Source organism: Pan paniscus, chromosome 16 (genome assembly GCF_029289425.2).
Source record: "Pan paniscus chromosome 16, NHGRI_mPanPan1-v2.0_pri, whole genome shotgun sequence".
Lineage (NCBI taxonomy): Eukaryota > Metazoa > Chordata > Mammalia > Primates > Hominidae > Pan > Pan paniscus.
In genome coordinates this window covers 32408056-32429343 of record NC_073265.2, presented here as the reverse complement: position 1 = coordinate 32429343, position 21288 = coordinate 32408056, and the positions used below count along the sequence as shown (strand labels likewise).

The 21288-nt window shown below is 40.3% G+C and overlaps 1 protein-coding gene across 11 annotated transcripts in view; it reads right to left on the bottom strand.

Moving 5' to 3' along the window:
* TMEM62 (transmembrane protein 62) overlaps positions 1 to 21288 on the bottom strand; it is a 54991-nt gene that overhangs the window by 7505 nt on the left and 26198 nt on the right. For all 11 annotated transcript variants that reach the window (XM_055098344.2, XM_034938609.3, XM_024925608.4 and 8 more), the window contains 2 exons: positions 19001 to 19114; positions 10092 to 10176 (listed from right to left, as the gene is read on the bottom strand). In XM_055098344.2, coding sequence (XP_054954319.1) covers positions 10092 to 10176; positions 19001 to 19114 — 199 coding nt within the window. The remainder of the gene's footprint in view (positions 1 to 10091; positions 10177 to 19000; positions 19115 to 21288) is intronic.

Genomic DNA, 21288 nt, shown 5'->3' with positions numbered 1-21288 from the left:
TTTTAGACATGAAGTCCTTGCCCATGCCTATGTCCTGAATGGTAATGCCTAGGTTTTCTTCTAGGGTTTTTATGGTTTTAGGTCTAACGTTTAAGTCTTTAATTCATCTTGAATTAATTTTTGTATAAGGTGTAAGGAAAGGATCCAGTTTCAGCTTTCTACATATGGCTAGCCAGTTTTCCCAGCACCATTTATTAAATAGGGAATCCTTTCCCCATTGCTTGTTTTTCTCAGGTTTGTCAAAGATCAGATAGTTGTAGGTATGCAGCATTATTTCTGAGGGCTCTGTTCTGTTCCATTGATCTATATCTCTGTTTTGGTACCAGTACCATGCTGTTTTGGTTACTGTAGCCTTGTAGTATAGTTTGAAGTCAGGTAGCATGATGCCTCCAGTTTTGTTCTTTTGGCTTAGGATTGACTTGGCAATGCGGGCTCTTTTTTGGTTCCATATGAACTTTAAAGTAGTTTTTTCCAGTTCTGTGAAGAAAGTCATTGGTAGCTTGATGGGGATGGCATTGAATCTATAAATTACCTTGGGCAGTATGGCCATTTTCACAATATTGATTCTTCCTACCCATGAGCATGGAATGTTCTTCCATTTCTTTGTATCCTCTTTTATTTCACTGAGCAGTGGTTTGTAGTTCTCCTTGAAGAGGTCCTTCACGTCCCTTGTAAGTTGGATTGCTAGGTATTTTATTCTCTTTGAAGCAATTGTGAATGGGAGTTCACTCATGATTTGGCTCTCTGTTTGTCTGTTATTGGTGTATAAGAATGCTTGTGATTTTTGCACATTGATTTTGTATCCTGAGACTTTGCTGAAGTTGCCTATCAGCTTAAGGAGATTTTGGGCTGAGACGATGGGGTTTTCTAGATATACAATCATGTCATCTGCAAACAGGGACAATTTGACTTCCTCTTTTCCTAATTGAATACCCTTTATTTCCTTCTCCTGCCAAATTGCCCTGGCCAGAACTTCCAACACTGTGTTGAATAGGAGTGGTGAGAGAGGGCATCCCTGTCTTGTGCCAGTTTTCAAAGGGAATGCTTCCAGTTTTTGCCCATTCAGTATGATATTGGCTGTGGGTTTGTCATAGATAGCTCTTATTATTTTGAGATACATCCCATCAATACCTAATTTATTGAGAGTTTTTAGCATGAAAGTTGTTGAATTTTGTCAAAGGCCTTTTCTGCATCTATTGAGATAATCATGTGGTTTTTGTCTTTGGTTCTGTTTATATGCTGGATTACATTTATTGATTTGCATATATTGAACCAGCCTGGCATCCCAGGGATGAAGCCCACTTGATCATGGCGGATAAGCTTTTTGATGTGCTGCTGGATTCGGTTTGCCAGTATTTTATTGAGGATTTTTGCATCAATGTTCATCAAGGATATTGGACTAAAATTCTCTTTTTTGGTTGTGTCTCTGCCCGGCTTTGGTATCAGGATGATGCTGGCCTCATAAAATAAGTTAGGGAAGATTCCCTCTTTTTCTATTGATTGGAATAGTTTCAGAAGGAATGGTACCAGTTCCTCCTTGTACCTCTGGTAGAATTCGATTGTGAATCTATCTGGTCCTGGACTCTTTTTGGTTGGTAAGCTATTGATTATTGCCACAATTTCAGAGCCTGTTATTGGTCTATTCAGAGATTCAACTTCTTCCTGGTTTAGTCTTGGGAGGGTGTATGTGTCGAGGAATTTATCCATTTCTTCTAGATTTTCTAGTTTATTTGTGTAGAGGTGTTTGTAGTATTCTCTGATGGTAGTTTGTATTTCTGTGGGATCGGTGGTGATATCCCCTTTATCATTTTTTATTGTGTCTATTTGATTCTTCTCTCTTTTCTTCTTCATTAGTCTTGCTAGCGGTCTATCAATTTTGTTGATCCTTTCAAAAAACCAGCTCCTGGATTCATTAATTTTTTGAAGGGTTTTTTGTGTCTCTATTTCCTTCAGTTCTGCTCTGATTTTAGTTATTTCTTGCCTTCTGCTAGCTTTTGAATGTGTTTGCTCTTGCTTTTCTAGTTCTTTTAATTGTGATGTTAGGGTGTCAATTTTGGATCTTTCCTGCTTTCTCTTGTGGGCGTTTAGTGCTATAAATTTCCCACTACACACTGCTTTGAATGTGTCCCAGAGATTGTGTCACGTTGTGTCTTTGTTCTCGTTGGTTTCAAAGAACATCTTTATTTCTGCCTTCATTTCGTTATGTACCCAGTAGTCATTCAGGAGCAGGTTGTTCAGTTTCCATGTAGTTGAGCGGTTTTGAGTGAGTTTCTTAATCCTGAGTACTAGTTTGATTGCACTGTGGTCTGAGAGACAGTTTGTTATAATTTCTGTTCTTTTACATTTGCTGAGGAGCGCTTTACTTCCAACTATGTGGTCAATTTTGGAATAGGTGTGGTGTGGTGCTGAAAAAAATGTATGTTCTGTTGATTTGGGGTGGAGAGTTCTGTAGATGTCTATTAGGTCCGCTTGGTGCAGAGCTGAGTTCAATTCCTGGGTATCCTTGTTGACTTTCTGTCTCGTTGATCTGTCTAATGTTGACAGCAGGGTGTTAAAATCTCCCATTATTATTGTGTGGGAGTCTAAGTCTCTTTGTAGGTCACTCAGGACTTGCTTTATGAATCTGGGTGCTCCTGTATTGGGTGCATATATATTTAGGAGAGTTAGCTCTTCTTGTTGAATTGATCCCTTTCCCATTATGTAATGGCCTTCTTTGTCTCTTTTGATCTTTGTTGGTTTAAAGTCTGTTTTATCAGAGACTAGGATTGCAACCCCTGCCTTTTTTTGTTTTCCATTTGCTTGGTAGATCTTCCTCCATCCTTTTATTTTGAGCCTATGTGTGTCTCTGCATGTGAGATGGGTTTCCTGAATACAGCACACTGATGGGTCTTGACTCTTTATCCAATTTGCCAGTCTGTGTCTTTTAATTGGAGCATTTAGTCCATTTACATTTAAAGTTAATATTGTTATGTGTGAACTTGATCCTGTCATTATGATGTTAGCTAGTTATTTTGCTCGTTAGTTGATGCAGTTTCTTCCTAGCCTCAATGGTCTTTAAAATTTGGCATGATTTTGCAGTGGCTGGTACCGGTTGTTCCTTTCCATGTTTAGTGCTTCCTTCAGGAGCTCTTTTAGGGCAGGCCTGGTGGTGACAAAATCTCTCAGCATTTGCTTGTCTGTAACGTATTTTATTTCTCCTTCACTTATGAAGCTTAGTTTGGCTGGATATGAAATTCTGGGTTGAAAATTCTTTTCTTTAAGAATGTTGAATATTGGCCCCCACTCTCTTCTGGCTTGTAGAGTTTATGCCGAGAGATCCACTGTTAGTCTGATGGGCTTCCCTTTGTGGGTAACCCGACCTTTCTCTCTGGCTGCCCTTAACATTTTTTCCTTCATTTCAACTTTGGTGAATCTGACAATTATGTGTCTTGGAGTTGCTCTTCTCGAAGAGTATCTTTGTGGCGTTCTCTGTATTTCCTGAATCTGAATGTTGGCCTGCCTTGCTAGATTGGGGAAGTTCTCCTGGATAATATCCTGCAGAATGTTTTCCAACTTGGTTCCATTCTCCCCGTCACTTTCAGGTACACCAATCAGACGTAGATTTGGTCTTTTCACATAGTCCCATATTTCTTGGAGGCTTTGTTCATTTCTTTTTATTCTTTTTTCTCTAAACTTCCCTTCTCACTTCATTTTATTCATTTCATCTTCCATCACTGATACCCTTTCTTCCAGTTGATCGCATCGGCTCCTGAGGCTTCTACATTCTTCACATAGTTCTCGAGCCTTGGCTTTCAGCTCCATCAGCTCCTTTAAGCACTTCTCTGTATTGGTTATTCTAGTTACACATTCGTCTAAATTTTTTTCAAAGTTTTTAACTTCTTTGCCTTTGGTTTGAATTTCCTTCTGTAGCTTGGAGTAGTTTGATCGTCTGAAGCCTTCTTCTCTCAACTTGTCAAAGTCATTCTCCATCCAGCTTTGTTCCATTGCTGGTGAGGAACTGTGTTCCTTTGGAGGAGGAGAGGCGCTCTGCTTTTTAGAGTTTTCCAGTTTTTCTGCTCTGTTTTTTCCCCATCTTTGTGGTTTTATCTACTTTTGGTCTTTGATGATGGTGATGTACAGATGGGTTTTTGGTGTGGATGTCCTTTCTGTTTGTTAGTTTTCCTTCTAACAGACAGGACCCTCAGCTGCAGGTCTACAGTACCACAGATCCTCAGCCCCAACCAGCCATGTCACCCATGCATGTGGCTGGCCATAGACCAGTCAGCTGAGGACTATGAAAGGAAGTTCAGTATACACTGAGCAACACTACTGGTGAAAAATATTTAAAGGACTAGTCTCAATGAAAGACAGTCTGATGTAAGTTAAATAAGTCATGTCTTTGCTAAAAGACCAGCACATTCATTTTATACTTATAACCTTGCTCAGCCTAACACTTCATTTTATGCAAAGCCTGATAATGCATGACCTTTCCTACTTTGTGTTACTCTCTCAGCTTCTTTTTTGTTCTAGTCTGTACTTCTCAAAGTATTAGCCTACATATTCAGATAGAATAATAATTATTTATTATTTTAAAAAATCCTTTAGCCTTAGAGGCAGCTATTCTTTAAATTTTAAGTAATTATTCTCCATTTTGGCTGCACATTAGAATAACCTAGGGGAACTTTTAGAAAATACTCATGCTTGTATCTCACCCTCCAGAGATTCTGATTTAATTTGCCTGGGGTAGAGGGAGATCTTAGGCAGCAACCCAGTGATTCTAAGCAGTCAGGATTGAGAAATACTGCTTTAGACAGAGCCGTGCTTCTCAGTCTTGACTGCACATTGGAATCATCCAGGGAGCTTTAAAAGATACTGATGCTTAGGTCCCACCCTAGAGATTCTGATGTAATTGGTATAGAATGCTGTTATAGCTATTGAAATTTCAGAAGTTCCCTCAGCAGATTCTAAGGTACGACCAAAGTGGAAAAGTCTTGTTTAGAGGAAAGAACTGACCTGGGGTCAGAAGCCTTGGGTTTGGAGTCTCTCCTCTATCTCTTATTAGCTATGAAACCTTGGACAATTTACATAACCTCCCAAAACCTTTGTTTTCTAATCTTTAAAATGGGGTCAATAGCACCTACCTCACATGATTGTTTTAAGGATTAAGTGAAACAATGTAGGTTAAAATATGTTTCAAATTTAAATAACTATATAAAGATATTGAGAGCCCCCATATAAGAGGCTGGGGACTTCAAATATTTATTTACTTACATTATGTTCAGGAAAATACACATGTATAATAATGCTTCTTGAACTTTTTCGTAGAATTTTTAAAATAAATATAAGAAGAAAAACATTCAGTAGGATGTGTACTGTACCTATTCAGTTAATCATGTTACTGTTTAATCATTACTACAATACTCCCCTTCTCTATCATCAGTCCTTGATCCCAGGGATTTCATCCAAATTAAGAAGGGATCAGGAAAATTTGATTCAACAAGTATTTATTGTCTATTATACACAAATTTGGTGCTGGGGGCTGTGGGAAACAGAAGAGAATTAGGAAGCAAGAGTTCCTGCATTGAAGACAGGCACAGTGGCTCAAGCCTGTAATCCCAGCACTTTGCGAGTCTGAGGTAGGCAGATCCACCTGAGGTCAGGAGTTTGAGACCAGCCTGGCCAACATGGTGAAACCCATCTCTACTAAAAAAAAAATACAAAAATTACCTGGGTGTGGTGGTGCATGTCTGTAGTCCCAGCTACTTGGGAGGCTGAGGCAAGAGAATTGCTTGAGAACCCATGTGGCAGAGATTGCAGTGAGCTGAGATCATACCACTGCACTCCAGCTTGGGGTTCACAGCGAGACTGTCTAAAAAAAAAAAAAAAAAAAAAAAAAAGAGTTCCTGCATTGAGGAACTTATCTGGTTAAGGAGAAAATGTATATACATTCGAAGTGGTTATATAAAGCAAAGTGGCTGTCTAATTAAGTATAGAATTAATTGTGAGAAAGGACTATAGGGATTCAGATAAGCAAGAGCTCATTATGACCTGGAATGGCTGGAGAAAACAGTATGATAAAGGAGGTCTTCAGGTAAGCCTTACAGGAGGCTAAGATTTAGATAAGTTTAGAAAAATAACTTAAAGTAGGGATAATACTATGAGTAAAATACAGAAGCAGAAATGAGCATGGCCCATATAGGGAACAGTGAAAAAGTATCTAGGCTAAAATACAGGTAACTGGCTGAAGACATGGCTAGTTAAATAAGACTAGACTGTGGAAGATTTTTAGTGTCTTGCAGAGATGTCTGACCTTTATTCAGTGTGTTCTGGAAAGCCACTAAAGGCTTTTGCATACAGAAGTGATCTATGGATGAGATGCCATAAGAAGGATAATTGGCTAATAATGAAGAGGATGAATTAGATAGAGAGACTGGATATAAGAGCAGCAGTTAGGAGTCTATTCAGGAATCCAGAGAGGTGATACTGACATGGCATTGGTGACCTCTCCAAAGGAAAAGGAACATTTGAAGAAATAATTAATGGGTTGTTTTGTTTTTTTGAGATGGAGTCTCACTATTTTGCCCAGGCTGGAGTGCAGTGGCGCAGTCTTGGCTCACTGCAACCTCTGCCTCCCCAGTTCAAGTGATTCTCCTGCCTCAGCCTCCTGAGTAGCTGGGATTACAGGTGCATGCCACCACACCCGGCTATTTTTTGTATTTTTAGTAGAGACAAGGTTTCACCATGTTGGCCACGGTGCTCTAGAACTCCTGACCTCAAGTGATCCATCCACCTTGGCCTCCCAAAGTAATGGGATTACAGGCATGAGCCACTGCACCTGGCCTGAATTAATGAGTTTTAATATGTTGCCATTAGGAGTGAAGACTGATGCTTACTGAAAAATGACTAGATTTTTAAGGTAAAAACTGTAGTAAGGTCTTCCTGTAAGGTCTTTATTTTTGATAGTCTATATGTTTTTATTTTTTTAATATCAGTATATGTATATATTTTTCTATCAAAATATAGTGATTTCAAATGCCTGAAAGTTCATGTGACTTAAGTAAATCTTTCATAAAATACCTGATTTTAAATTTGTTGATAAAAACAGAAATGCTTCAGAATTGTCAGCATACATTTTTTGCCTGGGTTTACTGATCAGATAGTTTTGCATTTGTCTGTGCTAGATGTTTTAAGCAGGATTTGACCAAAAGGTCACAAAACTATATATCCAGCCTAAAATCAGAATGATCTTTGTGTAACTCTTTGATAAGTAAAACTAATTTAATATAGTTGACTTAATGAAGATAGCTGTTTTCAGTTTTTGGCAAAATATTTATATAATTAGCTTTAAGATTTCTACTTAGGTGAACACCTGAAATTCACATGCTGTAAAACTGATTAACAGAAAGATACCTTGACATAATGACTAACTCTATCTAATATCTTAGTTTTCATAAGTAATCTATGTGTAGTTAAAAAATAAGTTAGATGAATGTAAATGGGATAAATTTATAAATGAACTTTTCATGTGATTTTAAATCCTAAAGTTATATTATATTAAATTAAGTAATAGTTACTCATGAAATGTCTGAGTCATTTCTAAGTAAGATAAAATACTGAAACATAAATTGCTAAACATTAGTATAAGTTGGTCCTTGGTTTCTTAAATTGCATAGAAAGACAAAACATACTTGGGTCTATTAGTAAATAGTAAACTCCACATTCAAAAATTGTTCCATAAAAAATTTTTTTAGAGATTATAAACTATATATTCATGAGATGTTAATATATAACAGTTCAAAATTACTCACTTCCAGAGTAACCTAAAGCTTAAGGTTACTAAAAATTAAAAGTTTTTATTAAGGCTGGGCACAGTGGCTCATGCCTGTAATCCCAGCACTTTGGGAGGCCGAGGCGGGTGGATCACGATGTCAGGAGATTGAGACCAAGATGGCTAACATGGTGAAACCCTGTCTCTACTAAAAATGCAAAAAATTAGCCAGGCGTGGTGGTGGGCGCCTGTAGTCCCATCTACTTGGGAGGCTGAGGCAGGAGAATGGCGTGAACCCAGGAGGCAGAGCTTGCAGTGAGCTGAGATTGCGCCACTGCACTCCAGCCTGGGGGACAGAGCGAAATTCCAGGTCACACACACACACACACACACACACACACACACACAAAGTTTTTATTAATATGAAACTATTTTTATATGAGAAAGAATTTTATGTGGTCTCAATATAAAGGAATAAAAAATTTTTAAGTAATTTTTTTGTCTTATGGTAAAATAATTAGTTATTCCAATATAAAAGTGGGGAAAATACAGGACAAAGACTAGGAGTTTAGGAGAATAATGGAAGGTCTAAGCAAGTTGTGGAAGGTTTATGAAGGATGGGTCCTGTAATGGAAGTTTTATATCATCAGGATGGTTGGAATTTGAAGGGAACTTTTTTTTTTTTAAGGACAGAGTCTCGCTCTGTTGCCCAAGCTGGAGTGCAGTGACAGGATCTTGGCTCACTGCAACCTCTGCCTCCCAAGTTCAAGCAATTCTCATGCCTCAGCCTCCCGAGTAGCTAGGACTACAGGTGTGTGCCACCATGCCTGGCTAATTTTTGTATTTTTAGTGGAGATGAGGTTTCACCATGTTGGCCAGGCTGGTCTTGAACTCCTGATCTCAGGTGATCTGCCCGCCTCGGCCTCCCACAATGCTGAGATTACAGGCTTGAGCCACTGTGCCCAACCATAAGAGGTTTTGACTTAATTCTAAAATCTGTTTCTTTAAAATTTAATTTTCAAGCATCTTCTGAACTGCAGCTTTAGAGTTTATAGGCCAGGGTTTTCCTCCGATATAACTTGATTCTGTACTCTTGGCTTTTCTTGATGTTTCTGAATTGCCCATATAACCAGGAAATTTCCCATGCTTTTTCTAAGAGCGCTGTATTCCCCTGCTCAAGGTACTAGTTTTCTTGTTTATGTCCCTCTATAATATAGTGTGTACATATAACCTTGGACGCATGCTCTTCCTATGTCTGATTATATTTAAGTATCTTTCCATCAGGTTTCACTTCCAGGTTATCTAAACAGGCTTCCCATAAGGAGGAGCAATCACACTTCAGGAAGGTTTTTTTCTTTACTTTTTTGGGAACTGACCTAAGAAACAAAGATTTTACATTTTATCAAGATAATTTCCTATGTTTCATATTATCCTTATTAGTTTTTTTTTAATTTCTTAGGAAAACTGAGCTTTGAAAGGTTTTTGTTTACAGCCACAGAACTTTCTGCATTGTTTCTGAAGTCTTTTAATTGTCTCTCTGTTTAAGTGAGTGACTATTACTTCACAATGACATCTATTCCTATTCTGACCAAGTGTTTTAAACCTTTTGACATCTTTGGCATGCCTCCCAAGGATCAAGTTATAAATTAAATCTTTTTTGACCTTGAACTAATTTTGGGATATCTCTTGGCCAAGGGGACCCCAAAGAAACCTTAAAAATTGAGTTCTCAGCCACGATGGAAAGGGAGGTCAGACACACCTTGTCATACTCCCTCCCTTTTAGAGTTTGGGCACAACAACAGACCATCATTAATGTTAAAATAGAGATCATAAGACTGACAAAACAGACTCTGTCACAATAAGATACCAAATTATAAACAAGATATAATGCCTGCAGGACATCAATCTTCCTAAACAGGTCATTTTTCACCCAGTATATTGTGGCTGACCTAGCATCCTTATCTTAATGTAAACATTCCTTTCTGCTGACAAGTTTTAGACAGAGCCTCAGTCCTTTAACCAATTGCAAATTAAAGAATCTCTGAAGCCCCGTAAAACCTGTAAGCACCCACTTCAAGATATCCCAACTTTTGGGGCTGAAGCAATGCATACCTTCCATGTATTGATTTATGTCTTTTCCTATAACTCCTGCCTCCATAAAATGTATACATCCCAACTGTAATCCAACTGCCTCAGGACCATTTACTCAAGGCTTCTTGAGTTTGTGTTTTCCCTGGGCCATGGTCATTCATATTGGCTTAGAATAAACCTCTTTAAAATATTTTACGGAGTTTGGTTTTTTCCATGAACAAGGCTTATAGGAATAAAAGGAACCATAACTAACCTTTAAGCTCTGGGTATCCTCGATATCTAAAAATAATGAGAATGGTGAGCTGGCTCAGCACAATCAGCACAAAAAGGACCCGGGCCTGCAGGGAAATAGATGTTAACGTGAAATAGATACATGGGTACACTTTCAGTTAAGATTTTTAAAGTAGCCTTATTAACAAAAATGGAAATGGCATCTGTGATACTGTGATATAAGAAATACATATTTTGGTCTTTGTCCCCACTGGTCAGAGCTCCTAAAATCCTTGTAATTTTCTAAGTGATAACAAGGATAGGAGCATATTGTTATAACATTTGGATTTTGTCTCTGGCTCCTGAAACAGCTCTAGAGTGATAAAGTAAAAGGAATACCTATTGTTATTCATAACAAGCCCCTTTTGGAGGAGGTAGAGCAAGATGGCCAAATAGAACCCTCCAGCAATCATCCACCCCTTTCCCCTCAGAACACCAAATTGAACAACTATCCCCACAAGAAAGCACTTTCATAAGAACCAAAAATCAGATGAGTGATCACAGTACCTGGTTTTAACATCATATCAAGGAAAGAGGCACTAAAAAGCGTAGACAACACAGTACTTCATTGCCTACACCACCCTTCCCCCATTCTGTGGCAGAGATAATCTGTGCACTTGTGGGAGAGAGCAAAATGACTGTGAGACTTTGCGTTGGAACTCAGTGCTGTCACAGGGGAACACAACACAGGGCAGAATTCTGCCAGCACCCACAGAAGGAGCATTTAAGCTGGCCCTTGCCAGAGGGCAATCCTCTGCCCCAGTGGTAGGAACCTGAGTTCCAGCTAGCTCCAGCACCAGCTGACTAAACAAGTGCCCTGGGGTCCTGAATAAACTTGAAAGGCAGTCAAGCCACAAGGACTGCAGTCCTTGGGCAAATCTGGGTACTATGTTGGGCTCAGAGCCAGTGGAAATGGAGTGCACAAGACCCAGTGAGACACCAGTTGTGGCGGCCAGGGGAGTACTTGTGTCACCCATCCCCCAACTCTCCAGGCAGTGCAGCTCAAAGAGAGACTCCTTCCTCTTGTGGAAACAAGAGAGAAAAGTAAAGAGGACTTTGTTTTGCCGCCTGGGTACCAGCTCAGCCACAGTAAAAATAAAGCACCAAGCAGATTCCTGAAGCCTCTGAGCCCAGGCCCTCACTCCTGGATGGCATTTCTAGACTCAGCCTGGGCCAGAAGAAAACCTGCTGTGTTGAATAGAAAGACCATGTCCTGGCAAGATTCACCATCTGCTGACTAAAGAGCCCCTGGGCCTTGAATAAACATCAGCAGTAGCCAAGCAGTAGTCACCACAGAACTTGGACAAGACCCAGTACTATGGTGAATTCAGGTGTGACCCAGAACGATACAAACTGTGGTCACCTCTCCCACATATCCAGGCAGGCCAGCAAAGAGAGAGGCTCCTTCTGCTTGGGGAAAAGTGAGGAAAGAAAACAAAAGACCCCTCTCCCTCTCCCTCTCCCTCTCCGTCTCCCTCTCCCTCTCCATCTCCCTCTCCCTCTCCCTCTCTCTCCCCACGGTCTCCCTCTCTCTCTCTTTCCACGGTCTCCCTCTGATGCCGAGCCGAAGCAGGACTGTACCGCTGCCATCTCGGCTCACTGCAACCTCCCGGCCTGAGTCTCCTGCCTCAGCCTGCCGAGTGCCTGCGATTGCAGGCGCGCGCCGCCACGCCTGACTGGTTTTCGTATTTTTTTGGTGGAGACGGGGTTTCACTGTGCTGGCCGGGCTGGTCTCCAGCTCCTAACCGCGAGTGATCCGCCAGCCTCGGCCTCCCGAGGTGCCGGGATTGCAGACGGAGTCTCGTTCACTCAGTGCTCAATGGTGCCCAGGCTGGAGTGCAGTGGCGTGATCTCGGCTCGCTACAACCTCCACCTCCCAGCAGCCTGCCTTGGCCTCCCAAAGTGCCGAGATTGCAGCCTCTGCCCGGCGCCACCCCGTCTGGGAAGTGAGGAGCGTCTCTGCCTGGCCGCCCATCGTCTGGGATGTGAGGAGCCCCTCTGCCTGGCTGCCCAGTCTGGAAAGTGAGGAGCGTCTCTGCCCGCCCGCCATCCCATCTAGGAAGTGAGGAGCGCCTCTTCCCGGCCGCCATCCCATCTAGGAAGTGAGGAGCGTCTCTGCCCGGCCGCCCATCGTCTGAGATGTGGGGAGCGCCTCTGCCCTGCCGCCCTGTCCAGGATGTGAGGAGCGTCTCTGCCGGGCCGCCCCGTCTGAGAAGTGAGGAGACCCTCTGCCTGGCAACCGCCCCATCTGAGAAGTGAGGAGCCCCTCAGCGCAGCAGCCTCCCCGTCTGAGAAGTGAGGAGCCCCTCTGCCCGGCAGCCGCCCCGTCTGGGAAGTGAGGAGCGTCTCCGCCCAGCAGCCACCCCGTCCGGGAGGGAGGTGGGGGGGTCAGCCCCCAGCCCGGCCAGCCGCCCCATCCAGGAGGAAGGTGGGGGGGTCAGCCCCCCGCCTGGCCAGCCGCCCAGTCCGGGAGGTGAGGGGCGCCTCTGCCCAGCTGCCCCTACTGGGAAGTGAGGAGCCCCTCTGCCCGGCCACCACCCTGTCTGGGAGGTGTACCCAACAGCTCATTGAGAACAGGCCATGATGACAATTGCGGTTTTGTGGAATAGAAAGGGGGGAAAGGTGGGGAAAAGATTGAGAAATCGGATGGTTGCCGTGTCTGTGTAGAAAGAGGTAGACATGGGAGACTTTTCATTTTGTTCTGTACTAAGAAAAATTCTTCTGCCTTGGGATCCTGTTGATCTGTGACCTTACCCCCAACCCTGTGCTCTCTGAAACATGTGCTGTGTCCACTCAGGGTTAAATGGATTAAGGGCGGTGCAAGATGTGCTTTGTTAAACAGATACTTGAAGGCAGCATGCTCGTTAAGAGTCATCACCACTCCCTAATCTCAAGTACCCAGGGACACAAACACTGCGGAAGGCCGCAGGGTCCTCTGCCTAGGAAAACCAGAGACCTTTGTTCACCTGTTTATCTGCTGACCTTCCCTCCACTGTTGTCCTGTGATCCTGCCAAATCCCCCTCTGCGAGAAACACCCAAAAATGATCAATAAAAAAAAAAAAAAAAAGAAAGAAAGAAAAACCTCAAGGAGAACAAGTTGGTGAAATATCTCTCCATCATTTCAGGAATAATTGATTTGCACTCTGACACAAACCAGTCCTGTATTTAACATATTAGAAACATGGCAATCCTCAGATATTCTGTTTAAAAGAAAAGATGCAATCTAATATGGGCAATGGATACATAGGTGTTTGCTGTATGATTCCCTCTACTTTGGTATGTTAGAGATTTGGGGTTATGGTTCTTGTTAAAACGAAGTAAGCACAGTCTACTCTGTCTCTGCCACCAAAACAAATAAAATCTCTGGAAAGAAAAAGAAAAAAAAGAAAGAAAACAAAAGACTCTGCCTGGTAATCAAGAGAATTCTCCCAGTTCTTACCCAAGCCCACCAAGCCCACGTAAGGCTGCAAGAGTTGCAGTATTACTGGGCTTGGGGCACCCCCTTGTACAGATATGGCTGCAGTGACCAAAGACTTAGATCACAACCCTCAATTCTTTGAATACCTGGAAAGCCTCCTCAAGGAGGATGAGTACAAACAAGCCCAGACTACAAAGATTAGAATAAATACCTAACTCTTCAAGGCCCAGACACTGACAAACATCCACAAGCCTCAAGAACATCCAGGAAAACATGACCTCACCAAATGAACTAAATAAGGCACCAGAGACCATTCCTGGAGTGACAGAGTTATGTGAACTTTCAGACAGAGAATTCAAAATAGCTGTTTTGAGGAAGCTCAATGAACTTCTTGAAAACACAGAAAAGGAATTCAAATTCCTATCACAGAAATTTATTTATTTATTTATTTATTTTTTATATAATTTATTTTATTTTATTTTTGAGACGGAGTCTTGCTCTGTTACCCAGGCTGGAGTGCAGTGGCGCAATCTTGGCTCACTACAAGCTCCGCCTCCTGGGTTCATGCCATTCTCCTGCCTCCGCCTCCCGAGTAGCTGAGACTACAGGTGCCCGCCACCACACCCGGCTAATTTTTTGTATTTTTAGTAGAGATGGGGTTTCACTGTGTTAGCCAGGATGGTCTCTATCTCCTGACCTTGTGATCCGCCCACCTCGGCCTCCCAAAGTGCTGGGATTACAGGCGTGAGCCACCGCACCCAGCCTCCTATCACAGAAATTTAATGAAGACATTACAATAATTTTAAAAAATCAAAGCAGAAATTCTGAAGCTGAAAGATTAAATTGACAAACTGACAAATGCATCAGAATTTCTCAAGGGCAGAACTCATCAAATAGAAGAAAGAATTAGTGAGCTTAAAGACCATCTATATGAAAATACACAGAGGAGAAAAAAAGGAAAAAAAAAAAAGAATGAAGCACACCTACAAGATCTAGAAAACAGCCTCAACAGGACAAATCTAAGAGTTATTGGCCTTAAAGAGGAGGTACAGAGAGAGATCAGAGTAGGAAGTTTATTCAAAAAATAATAATAGAGAACTTTTTTAACCTAAAGAAATATATCAATATTCAGGTACAAGAAGGTCATAGAACACCAAGAAGTTTTAACCCAAATAAGACTACCTAACGGCATTTATTAACCAAATTCCCAAAGGGCAATGATAAGGAAAGGATCTTAAAAGCAACAAGAGAGAAGAAACAAATAACATGCAAAGGAGCTCCAATATGTCTGGCAGCAGACTTCTCAGTGGAAACCTTAAGGCTAGGAGAAAGTGGCATGACATATTCAGAAGGAAAATAATTTTATCTTAGAATATTATGTCCAGCAAAAATATCCTTCAAACATGAAGGAGAAATAAAGACTTTCCCAAACAAACAAAGCTGACTTTCCCAAACAAACAAAGCTGAGGGATTTCATCAACACCAGACCTGTCCTATAAGAAATGTTAAAGGAAGTTCTTCAGTCTGAAAGAAAAGGATGTTAATGAGCAATGAGAAGTCTAGGCACAGTGATTCACGCCTGTAATTCCAACATTTTGGGAGGCCGAGGCAGGAGGATTGCTTGAAGCCAGGAGTTCAAGACCAGTCTAGGCAACAAAGTGAGACCCCGTCTCTACAAAAAAAAAGTAAAAATTAGCTGGTTGTATTGGCATGTGCCTGTAGTCTCAGCTACTTGGGAGGACCCCATCTCAAAAAAAAAAAAAAGAAAAGAAAAAAGAAATCATCTGAAGGTATAAAACTCACTGGCAACAGTAAATATACAGCCTAATATAGAATACTCTGACACTGTAATTGTGGTACATAAACCACTCACATCTTGAGTAAGAAGACTAAAAGATAAACCTATCAAAAATAATAACCACAACATCAGTTTTTTTAAGAGATGGACTCTTTAAGTCTTTTCTTTTTAAGAGATGGAGCCTTTAAGAGATGGAATCAAACATCTGATCCACCAATAAAGAAAATTATAAATTGCTTCAGCATTGCTCTTTCTGAATTTAGATACTTAGACCAATATTGAAGCTAAGTAATTTTATACAATTATATTAAGCAATCAAATTAAAATAGTCCACTTTCATTGTACTGGGAGAAGGATACTTTGTTTTGTTTTAAAGTTGTATAAGAATAAAAAAACAGTATAGACTACACTGCAGGCTGAGTGAACATAGACTGTTTTCTTTTGCTTTCTTCTCAAGAAGTCATTCACCTGGAGATGAATTCACAATAGTGACATATGACCTAGGTGCTTGTTTCTCAAATTAAGATCCCCGGACCATCACTGGAATCCACTAAAGCCTGTTAGGAATGCAGAATCTCAGTCCCCTTCTCAGAATTGCTAAACCACAACCTGTTTTTTTGTTTTTTGTTTTTTTTTTGAGACGGAGTCTCGCTCTGTCACCCAGGCTGAAGTGCAGTGGCATGATCTTGGCTCACTGCAAGCTCCGCCTCCCGGGTTCACACCATTCTCCTGCCTCAGTCTCCCAAGTAGCTGGGACTACAGGTGCCCACCACCATGCCCAGCTAATTTTTTGTATTTTTAGTAGAGACGGGGTTTCACCATGTTAGCCAGGATGGTCTCGATCTCCTGACCTCGTGATCCACCCGCCTCAGCCTCCCAAAGTGCTGGGATTACAGGCTTGAGCCACCGAGCCCGGCCCCAGAACCGTATTTTAATAACATCCAGGTTATTCATTTGAATATCAAAATTCCCCAAGCCTAATTTAGGTGACTGTTAAAAATCCACAAAAGAAAAAATAACAAATGATTTAAAAATTTTGTAATAATGAGATGCAAATGCTTATTAATAATATGTCTGAAAAAATCATACAAGTAACAAAAGTAAATTAAAATAATAATGATCTCACATTTTAAGTCCATGAGAATATACACTAAACCTATCTCTGGGAGGTGAAATTAAGGAAGGTTTAAGTTTTCTTCTGAAAATTTTAGTGTATTTCTTTTTTTTTATTTTTATTTTATGCTAACACCCAGGATAAATGAGATCTGAGGGAACTACAGTATAAATTACCATAGCTTCTCTAAAAGACAATTTAACAGTGTATATTAAAAACTAAAAAAATACCCATTTACTCATTTAAGAAATATTTATTAAGGGCCTACTATGTGCCAAGCATACCAAAATATAAGCCCTCATGGGGCTTATATTTTAATGAGCGAGGATAGGAAAAAAAAATGATGGTTATAAATAATAAATAATTTATGTAATTATGTATATAAATAGTAAAGTATATAAAATAGTGTGCCCACCCTTTGATCCAGAAATTCACTTCTAGAAATTTATCCCAAGAAACTATATTAGAGATATATCTAAAAACTTAGGTACAAGCATTATTTATACAGTAGAGGGGCAAATTAGAAACAACTTAAATGTCCAACAATAGAGAAGTGATTAAAAAAATTAAGGCAGCCAGGTGCGGTGGCTTACCGCTGTAATCCCAACACTTTGGGAGGCTGAGGTGGGTGGATCACCTGAGGTCAGGAGTTCAAGACCAGCCTGACCAACATGGCGAAACCCCGTCTCTACTAAAAATACAAAAATTAGCCGGGCATGGTGGTGGGCGCCGGTAATCCTGGCTACTCAGGAGACTGAGGTAAGAGAATCACTTGAACCCAGGAGGCAGAAGTTGCAGTGAGCCGGGATCGTGCCATTGCACTCCAGCCTGGGAGACAGAGCGAGACTCCAGCTCAACAAAAAAAAAAAAAAAAAAGGGCCAGGGGCAGTGGCTCACGCCTGTAGTCCCAGCACTTTGGGAGGCCGAGGCGGGTGGATCACTTGAGGTCAGGAGTTCGAGACCAGCCTGGCCAATATGGCAAAACCCCAACTCTACTGAAAAAAAAAAAAAAGCTGGATGTGGTCGGGGGCACCTGTAGTCCCAGCTACTCGGGAGGCTGAAACAGGAGAATCACTTGAATCCAAGAGGCGGAGGTTGCAGTGAGCCAAGATCGCACCGCTGTACTCCAGCCTGGGTGACAGAGCAAGACTCTGTCTCAAAAAAAATAAAATAAAATAAAAATTAAGGCATATCTATGGCAATATAATGCAGCTAATATGTTATAATATAAATTGATAAGAGAAAATAGTCAAGACAAATTCCTCAGTGGAAAAAAATCAGACAGCAAAAGAGAATAAAGGTATAATAGTATTTTATGTTAAAAATACATATACAAAAAAAATACATATACAAGCTGGGCATGGTGGCTCATGCCTGTAATCCCAGCACTTTGGGAGGCTGAGGCGGGTGGATTGCCTGAGGTCAGGAGTTCGAGACCAGCCTGGCCAACAGTGAAACTCCATCTCTACTAAAAAAATACAAAAAATTAGCTGGGCGTGGTGGCAGGCACCTGTAATCCCAGCTACTCAGGAGGCTGAGGCAGGAGAATCACTTGAACGCAGGAGGTGGAGGTTGCAGTGAGCCGAGATGGCACCATTGCACTCCAGCCTGGGAAACAAGAGCAAAACTCTGATTCCAGAAAAAACAAAACAAAACAAAACAAAACAAAACAAAAATATATATATATACACACACACACACATATATATACACATGTGTATATATATATGTATATATATATATACACATGTGTATATAAGAGAGAAAAATTAGAGTATCATAATGACAAATACAATGGTTATAATGGATAGTGTGATAAAAGAAAGATGTGTGGCTGATTTCACTTTATTTCTAAATTTTCCAAGTTTTCTACACTGAGCATATATTATTGATGTGGAAAGAAATATTCTTTAAAAAGCCTTAACCCAAGTTAGCATAGTCCCTATAATTCCCTTAGTTATCCTGGTTTTATAGCATCCTTAGTTATAATTCCCTTCGATATGATAACTAATATCCTTTGTTATAATTCCCTTAGTTATCCTGGATTTATAGCATCCCAAATGACTCATCCATGCCTCTGCTTCTTTTAATTCAAATCAACTTAAAAGCATTTTATTCTTCTAGACAAATAACTAACCTTTAATTTTATAAGATTCAACTTTCTTGTCATATGTTTACAGTAGTCCCACTTTATCCACAGGGGACACATTCCAAGTCCCCCCTAGAGGATGCCTGAAAACACAGATAGTACCGAACCCTATATATATTATGTTTTTTCCTATAAATACATACCTATGATAAAGTTTAATTTATAAATTAGGCACAGCAGATCGACAACAATAATAATAAAATAGAACAATTATAACAATATACTATAATAAAGGTTACAAGACTATGGTCTCTGTCTTTCAAAATATCTTATTATATATAATATTTTCAGACCATGGATGACCTTCGGTAACTGAAACCATGGAAAGTGAAACCATGGATAAGGGAGGACTACTGTATATTATTTAGGACTCTGCATTTAACATATGTAATGTTTAATTGAATTCACTTACCATGATGTAGTGATCAGTACGGAGAATAAATGATGCCAGGGGATCAAAACTGAGATGATTATTCTCTTGAACAGAAAATATGTGGTGAACACTCTTACTTCTTCCAGCAGAATCCTAGTAATAACCACAGAAGAAAAGTAACTTTCATGTACATGGAAATATTTATAATGTTCTAAATTAAAATAAGAATAGGTTTCTAATAACTACACTTTGTTGTTGTTGTTATTGTTGTTGTTGTTGTTGTTGTTATTGTTTTTCAAGGTTTCTCTCTGTTGTCCAGGCTGGTGTGCAGTGGTGCAATCATAGCTAGCTCACTGCAGCTTTCATCTTCTGTGGTCAAGTGATCTTCCTGATACAGCTGCAGGACTATAGGCACACACCACTACGCCTGGCTAATATTTAAATTTATTTTAGAGATGGGGTCTTGCTATGTTGCCCAAGCTGGTCTTGAACTCCTGGCCTCAAGCAGTCTTCCTGCATTGGCCTCCCAAAGTGCTGGCCTTATAAGTACTTTTAATAATATTTCTTAGGCCAGGCAAGGTGGCTCACACCTGTAATCCCAGCACTTTGGGAGGCCAAGGCATGTGGATCACTTGAGGCCAGGCGTTCAAGACCACCCTGGCCAACATAGTGAAACCCCATCTCTACTAAAAATACAAAAATTAGCCAGGCATGGTGATACGCACCTGTAATCCTAGCTACTCAGGGGCCTGAGGCAGGAGAATTGTTTGAACCCAGGAAGAAGAGCTTGCAGTGAGCCGAGATCACACCACTGCACTCCAGCCTGGGTGACAGAGTGAGACTCTGTCAAAAAAACAAAAAAAGAGATTAAAACCTATAATTCTACATTTAAAGAGTAAATATTAGCATGCACTCACATGTATTTTCCCTTTAAAAAAATTTTTTTTATTTGCCTCTGTTCCCTAAAAAGGCCTAGAAATAACAACAAAGCTAACAGTAATGAGCTACCTAGGCTGGTGCCCAGGTTGTGGTCTCAAAATAGTATTTCTCACTACAAGAAACCAGTGCTCTTTAGGGAAACAGCTCATTCCAGTTCTTGAATAGGAAGTGCACAAGAAGAGATATCTGCACTCCCATGTTTGTTGCAGCACTGCTCACAGTAAGATTTGGAAGCAACCTAAGTGTCCATCAACAGATGAATGGATAAAGAAAATGAGGTATATATACATAATAGAGTACTATTCAGCCATCAAAAAAGAATAAGATCCTATCATTTGCAACAACATGGATGGAACTGGAGACCACTATGTTAAGTAAAATAAGCCAGGGACAGAAAGACAAACATCACATGTTCTCACTTACTTGTTGGATCCAAATATCAAAACAATTGAACTCATGGATACAGAGAGTAGAAGAATGGTTACCAGAGGCTAGAAAGGGTAGTAAGGGGGCATTGGGAGGGAGGTGGGGATGGTTAATCAGTACAAAAAGCATAAAAAGAATGAATAAGACCTACTATTTGATAGCACAACAGAGTGACTAGTCAATAATAATTGTACTTTTAAAAATAACTAAAAGAGTGTAATTGGACTGTTTGTAAAACAAGGACAAATGCTTGAGAGGGTGGATACTCCATTTTCCATGATGTGATTATTACGCATTGCATGCCTGTATCAAAACACCTCATGTAACCCATAGATATACACACCTACTATGTACTCACAAAAAGTAAAACTTTAAAAAAAATTTTTTTTAAGAAAAAAATGCATAAGAAAAGCTTGGAATATCTTGTCAAATCAGAAAGTAAGAAAATGAACAAAGACTACTGGGATTGTGTCAAAGGGCTTAGTAGTCAACATGAAGAGGCTCCCACTAGCCAAAGGTGGAACAATTTGAGCACGGAAAGAACAAATGCAATGGACTGAAATACATCAAGTATTTTTTTATACATCAATATATTTTTTAAACTTTGAATTTATAATACTACTAAATGTAAAAGACTCAGTCACCTTTGGCAGATACTAAAGAACCAACTCATTATTCTGAAAACTACTTTAGTAAAGGGGCAATGGGGAAAGAAGAATTTATCTTGCATTTTATGTGTGAACTCTATATCTGGGTACCAAATAGATAAGATAATTTTTTCTTCATAGGACTGTTCTAATTAATATTCCTATAATAAGGAAAGAAAATGTGAATATCACCATTTTATAACTCTAATAAAAAATGGATTTAGGTAAGTATCATCAATGGCTACTAAAAACCCTTAGGTGAAAAGATAATGGAGGGATGAGCCAGCAGTGTGCTGGAGCTGGCTTGACTGCTCA